General features: G+C 37.2%; 2 protein-coding genes across 2 annotated transcripts in view; one reads left to right on the top strand and one right to left on the bottom strand.

Annotated features, from left to right (window-relative positions):
• The window catches only part of LOC106872035 (F-box only protein 3), a 9,739-nt gene extending 2,903 nt beyond the window's left edge, over window positions 1-6,836 (bottom strand). Inside the window, exons 1-7 of the mRNA XM_014918871.2 lie at window positions 6,492-6,836; window positions 5,278-5,367; window positions 4,492-4,646; window positions 3,448-3,565; window positions 2,286-2,367; window positions 1,285-1,438; window positions 444-528 (exon numbers count right to left, since the gene is read on the bottom strand). Coding sequence (XP_014774357.1) covers window positions 444-528; window positions 1,285-1,438; window positions 2,286-2,367; window positions 3,448-3,565; window positions 4,492-4,646; window positions 5,278-5,367; window positions 6,492-6,592 — 785 coding nt within the window. The 5' untranslated portion in view covers window positions 6,593-6,836. The remainder of the gene's footprint in view (window positions 1-443; window positions 529-1,284; window positions 1,439-2,285; window positions 2,368-3,447; window positions 3,566-4,491; window positions 4,647-5,277; window positions 5,368-6,491) is intronic.
• LOC106872037 (serine/threonine-protein kinase 33) overlaps window positions 1-7,281 on the top strand; it is a 224,305-nt gene that overhangs the window by 104,434 nt on the left and 112,590 nt on the right. The window lies entirely within an intron of this gene.

The following is a 7,281-nucleotide window of genomic DNA, read 5'->3' as shown; positions in this document are numbered from 1 at the left end:
AAACTATAGTTTCAATGATATAGAAGGGAAATGCAAAAAAAAAAAAAGTTTTCAAAACAGTTGCCTGAGTGGTAAGTGGCTTGCTTACCAACTACATGGTTCCAGGTTCAGTCCCACCACATAGCACCTTGAGCAAGTGTCTTTTATGACAGCCTTGTGAATGGATTTGGTAGACAGAAACTGAAAGAAGCCCATTGTATATATATGTGTTTGTCTCTCACCATCGCTTGTCGACCGGTGTTGGTGTGTTTACATCCTTGTAACTTAGTGGTTCGGCAAAAGAGACCAACAGAATAAGTACCAGGCATTAAAAATAAAGAAAAAATTTTTAAATCCTGGGGGTGATTTGTTTGACTAAAACTCTTCAAGGTGATGCCCCAGCATGGCCACAGTCAAATGAGTGAAACAAGCAAAATGAAAAGTACGTAATTGTTGTAACTCACCGATACATTTTGTTGTCAATAATGGAGAAGCAACCGTTTTGCAAGGTCTCTGCAAATTGTGTGAGCCACTGGAGATAGGAGTTTGCTGACAAGAGAAATAAAGTTTTAAAAAATCATTTAAAACAGACATAAAAAGAAATATCTTTGTTGTTAAGGTTTAAAAAAAATTTATAATTTTGCTTCAGAGGAACAGGTGTGGCTGTGCAGTTCAGAAGCTTCCTTTACAACCACAAGATTTATGGTTCAATCTCTCAGCATGGCACCTTGGGCAGCAAGGGTTTTTCTACTAAAGCTTGGAGCCAATAGTTGCCTTGTGAGTGAACTTGGAAGATGAAAAATATGTAGGAGCCTTATCATAAATTATAATAATAGTAGTCGTCATGATCATTATTATTATTAAGGCAGTGAGCTGACAGAATTGTTAGCATGCTGGGACAATTACTGAGTTCGAATTCTGCCAAGCTCAACTTTGCCTTTCACCCCTTTTGAGCACTGGGGTCAATATAATCAACCTCATCCCTCTCCTAAACTTGCTGGCCTCATGCAAAAATTTGAAATCATTATTATTAAGCTTCCGTTTTTGATCCTGGCAATAGCTGGACAGTTAGACAGGAACTATTTTACTCAGGGGATGAGACCCTTGTCGCTATTTGATCTTCAAAAAAGTTCACTTATACTTTTGTAATTAAATATCATTACAAATTCTATAAAAATATTTCTTAAAATATTTTGTGTATTGTAGGATCATAACTAATTTATTGCAGATAAATTTTAATGACAATGTCATATATGGACCCCCAAAGGTCATAAGAACCATTGATCTAAACAATGCTACTCTTACCTGAAATAAATACATTCCCTCGTTGTACATAATGGACATGGTAGAAGATGGTGCCGACTGGCATGTCACACTTATCAGAGATCACCAGATACTGGCAGACATTCGACCTGGAACAATCAGTGATTTGGCAACATCCACGAAGCATCCCACGTTCCTAAAGCAAAGATGGCATCAGAAAGAGAGAGAATAAACAAGAAAGATTATTGGAAATATTGTGTTACGGTCATTTCTACATATTTTTGACTGTAACACATGGTTTAAGAGCACTGCTAACACAGCAGTACACGGTATTGGCTTATGAAAATGTTTAATATACTTTGGAACAAATTATGGTTGCATAACGAAATACTGTGTGCCTACAAGTCATTAGAAATATTGGTAATTACATTTATATAGGTGCAGGCATGGCTGTGAGGTTGAGAAGTTTGCTTTCCAATCATATGGTTCTGGGGTGCACCTTGGGTAAATGTCCTCAGCTATAGCCCCAGGCTGAGCAAAGCCTCAAGTGTGGAGTTGGTAGATGGAAACTGAAAGAAGCTCATCATGTGTGTATATGTGTGTGCGTGTGTGCCAGTCTCCTTGCCTTGACATCATATGACAGTTGTAAATGAATGCTACCATGTTGGAAGCAGTTCCTTTGTTTGGCTTCCGTGGCAACATTTTTGGCCACGGGATAATATTACTTCACTTGGAAACATGCAAGGGTTCATGAAGAGGTGAATACATGGCTTCCTCACATGGATGAGTGTGAGAGAGAGAGAGATGGTGTCTTCTTGTTTTGACATCTTGTGATAGTTGTTACCATTGTACAAGCAGAATCCATTTCCAATCTGCCATGTAAACATGTCTGGCCCTGGGGGGGAAATATTACCTTAGATGGAAACAGGTGAGGGTTGGTGACAGGAAGGGCATCCAGCCATAAACAATCTTCCTCCAATTGAACATTAAAATGATGACAATGATGATGAGGAAAAAACATCAATAAAGAAGTTAACTCTTACCGCATAACTCAACCTTATAGCAGCTAGTGGAAGAAGTTTCTCACAGACTGCATGGTCAGCTATTTGTACCATTCCCAAAACTCTGGAAAGAGACAGAGATACATTGCCATAACAAACATATTTTGAAATTTAAAAAGAGAGAAAATAGACAGCTCTTGACAACAAGGGAAGTTTGATAAAATAATATTTCAGGCACAAATTTGAATGGATCCTAACTAACTGAACTTCTTTTTTTAGACTGTTCTTTTCTTCTGAAGATGGGCCTTTGTGCCTGAAATATTATTTTATCAAACTTCCCTCCAACATCGCTTGACAACCGATGCTGGTGTGTTTATGTCCCCCGTAACTTAGCGGTTCGGCAAAACAGACCGATAGAATAAGTACTAGGCTTACAAAGAATAAGTCCTGGGGTTGATTTGCTCGACTAAAGGCGGTGCTCCAGTATGGCCACAGCCAAATTACTGAAACAAGTAAAAGAGTAAACTGCTAAGTTATGGGGATGTAAACACACCAACACTGGTTGTCTCATAAAAATATCCTGCACGTGGGCTGGCAAACTATGCAGCTGGCCCAAGACTGTAGCCATGAAAAGTCCAATGAAAGCCCCAGGCCAACCAAAGCCTTGCAAAAAGATTTGGTACACAGAATTATTATTATTATTATTATTATTATTATTATCAAGAAGGCAGTGAGCTGGCAGAATTGTTAGTGTGCTGGATGAAATGCTCAGCGGTATTTCACCCATCGCTACATTCTGAGGTCAACTTTGCCTTTCATCCTTCCGGGGTCAATAAATTAAGTACCAGTGAAACACTGGGGTCGATGTAATCAACTAATCCCCTGCCTGCAAATTTCAGGCCTTGTGCCTTTAGTAGAAAGGATTGTAACTACTACTACTACTTCTGACCAATGGCAGTAGATAGGCATGTAGGGTGATGGACTGACAATGGTCAAATTGTTGGACAAAATGCTTTCTAGTATTTAGTTATGGGGTTTTACATTCTGATTTCAAACCCTGCTGAAATCAATTTTGCCTTTTATCCTTCTGGGGTGAAGGAAACAAAATAACCAGTCAAGTTCTGGGAGTCGATGTAATTAACTAATTCACTCCCATAAAATATTCGCTGGGTTTATATCTAAATTACAAACGACAATTACTTACCCAAGATATTCTGTTAGGGATTCTCCATTGTGAAAGCTGAGGGAGCATCTTAGATCTTTCGGTAGGGAACATCCAAAGTATTCTTCAGCTTCAGCAAGTTCCTTCTCTCCAGCTGGACCTACAACAATTATTAAGAACTTATAGAAACAGTAATAAAGCAAGAACTGCCAGGCATGGCTGTGCAGTTAAGAAGCTCGCTTTGCAACCGTGTGAGTTTGGGTTCAGTCCTACTGTACAGCACCTTGGGAAAATGTCTTCTACCCTAGCTCCAGGCCAACCAATACTTTGCGAGTGAAGATAGTAGGCGAGATGACAAATGACTGTGATACCTGGAGCCTGGTATCAATACTAAAGAAGTTCCGTGCCCCCCGCCCCAGCAGAAGTGTTAAAAACGATCCTTGTGGTGGTGTAAAGTACACATGGTGGGTGGTGCCACATAAAAGCACACATAAAGCACCACATGAAAGTACCCTGCAGTGACATGTAAAAGCACCCATGTGATGCCATGTAAAAGCGCCTACATGGTGCCACACAAAAGCACCCATGCAGTACCACATAGAAGCACCTAGTACACTCCGTTAAGTGGTTGGCATAAGGAATAGCATCCAGCTATAGAAACCATGCCAAATCAGACACACACACACACACACATGATGGCTTCCACAGAGTCTCACCATCATCATCAGCAGCATTTAACATCCGTTTTCCATGCTGGAATGGGTTGGATGATTTGACAGGAGCTGGCAAGGTTGGAGAGCTGCACCAGGCTCCAATTGTCTGTTGTGGCATGGTTTCTACAGTTGGATGCCCTTCCTAACACCAACCACTTTACAGAGTGTACTGGATGTTATTTTTATGTGGCACCAGCATGGGTGCTTAATACGTGACACCAGCACGGGTGTTTGGGAACAAGAGTAGTTTGGCAACTGGAACAGGGCATCTGGCCAAAGAAAAACCAGCCTCAACAAATTCCATTTGCAAGGATGGAAAAGTGGAAGTTAAATGATCTCACACACACACACACATGAATGGATGTATACTTACCAGCCAAGGAATTTTTCAAGAGAGGTACATTTGTTTCTATATAATTCTCAATGGTTCTCCAAGCTCGCTTGATTTGTTTATAAACCGGTAGATATTTGCCATCTTTTATGTAGAGTTTTTTGAAGAAACTTCTCCAGGAGACATTCTCAGGACATCTGCAGGCACAAGAAAAAAAAAAAAAACCAATGTACAATGTAACTTTTAAATGCAGAATAGTAGAAATTTTAAGTACAAAATAGAACATTACAGTCTGTGTGATACAGAGGACAGCTAAATACAGTATATATATATATATATATATATATATATATATATATATATCAAAAGGATGTCTTATAAAACTATTCTGCACATACAATAAAAGCCATGCCAACAATCCAACATACCACCATCATCAGCTGCCCCACGGATTTCATTATGGTTTCGACACCTGAGCAGTACCATTCAATCCAATGGTGTCAACAGCACTAAAATAAATGTTACTTGGGAACAAAGAAACCACCCTCTCAAACACATTTACCCTTTGTACAACAGTATTGGGAAATGAATTCAATAAGTTAATTACAACCAACTCCTAAATACGTAACTAAACAGTGACCAATCCATTAAGTCATACAAAAATTATATTCCCTACTGTCTTCCTTAGTATAAGATAAAAGTGGAAGCTTAATAACCACATTCATTCAATCAATCATACATTACATAATCCGTACGAGGAGACATATTTTACACAATCTTAGGAATTACTGTTTTAGTAAGAAATAAATGGTAAAAAACATGACTTACGTTTCTTCAAGAAAATTTTGGTAGCAAAATCTTTTCCATAGCAAATCATCAAAATGAATATCATAGAAACGTCTACACACTTTGCAACACCTACAATATGAAACAACAATATACACCGTTGCAGCTAGTGAATATATATAGACAAAATGTTTTCCTTTGGATAACATTGGTGGTATAGAGAGGGGAGACTGGCATGCATGGGTGACTGATGGTCTTCCATAAACAACCTTGTCTGGACTTGTGCTTTGGAAGGGAACTTTCTAGACCCAAAGGGGGTCTTTACCCTATTATCTCCTCATAGCCAAACATATTTAACAAGGTTGGAAATGAAGGACACTGATTCTATGAAGGTGATGCTTGTTAACAATTATTGTGCAATGTCAGGACAAACAGACACAAATGGAAAACATGTCAAATGATGATGAGATAGTAAAATAACAGATTTTGATTTATAATTTCTAAGTTCTACAATTATTTCAATGGTTAACATTTAAACACCATCAATATAGATATGCACTTATGAATATAAATACATACATATCTATATATACAAATATGTGTGTGTATGTATATAGACAAACACACAAATAAGTGTAAATATATATGTGTGTGTGTGAAAAGGTTGAATTATATTTCGTCCTTTTATTTTGGAAGGTTCTATGGGATACCTTTCCATAAATTCACAAAACACACTGTGTATATATATATATATATATATATATATATATATACATATATATATATATGAGCATCCCTTCTTTAGTTTTTCAAAGAATTTATCTCGAACTCCATTTTCCAATGTTTCATTCCTGTTTAACGTCTTCTGTGTACGATTTCAATAGTTGTCAGTTATTTTCTTAAAACGGTGTGTAACCGCGTAATAGCAGTATCATTGACCCGAAAAAAAATTATGCGGATGGTTAATTAGATATTTGTTATATTAGATATATGTCCAAAAGGAAAAAATATTGCGCTGCAATAGATTCATTTCAAACTAGACGAACGTGGTATTACTACAATTCAGAATTTCCTAAATATTGTAGAATAGCCGAGACATACGTTTGATAATAAACAAATAAGCTTAATTAGGACAGTGTCTTCTTGTATAGAATATTATATGAAGAATAACAGGCAAACAGAACGAAAGAAATTATTAAGCAATGCAGCAGTTTGCAGAAAAACCAAAAATAGCAACGAAAAGGTCGAATTCTTACCTGATTAAATCTTTAAAATCAAAATATGAAAATATATGAATAAGAGTTTCTGGGGGAAGATGGAAAATATTGCATTGGGTGTGTTGTCCATAGATTTCCATCTGGAAACATCAATGAAGAATCACTGGAAGAGTCAGAAAATCAAGGGGTTTACTAGTGTAAAATGAGGAAATATGTGGGTGTGGGTTCGAATAAGCGAATAGTGTAGTGTAAGATTAGAAGACATGGACAGGGCGGTGGTGCCTTAATGTATTCATAATATTTAGGATAAAGAAAACTTAAGAGGAAAGAAACTTTGTGGATTATCAGTCAATAAACTCTTAGTTACCTCTCTTGCCGGTGACAGGCCTGAAACATGCCCGGTGATAATAAGAGCTGATTTATGCAACGAGGACAATACATACATACACACACACACACATTTACATATACATGTATGTGTACATTCTTTTATTCTTTTACTTGTTTCAGTCATTTAACTGCGGCCATGCTGGAACACCGCTTTTAGTCGAGCAAATCGACCCCAGGACTTATTCTAATTATATTGGGGTTTTTTTTTGCCGAACCGCTAAGTTACGGAGTCGTAAACACACCAACAGTTGTCATGCGATGGGGGGATATATATATACGACGAAAATTTGAAAATATATACATGCATATATATATATATACTCACACACATACATACAGGCATGTCTACACACACACATACATATATGCATATATAAACACACACACATATATGCATGCATGTATATATATATATATATATATATATATATATATATAT

Source organism: Octopus bimaculoides, chromosome 21 (assembly GCF_001194135.2).
Source record: "Octopus bimaculoides isolate UCB-OBI-ISO-001 chromosome 21, ASM119413v2, whole genome shotgun sequence".
Classification (NCBI taxonomy): Eukaryota; Metazoa; Mollusca; class Cephalopoda; order Octopoda; family Octopodidae; genus Octopus; species Octopus bimaculoides.
Note: the sequence above shows the minus strand (reverse complement) of the source record. Positions and strands in the feature narration are given on the sequence as shown.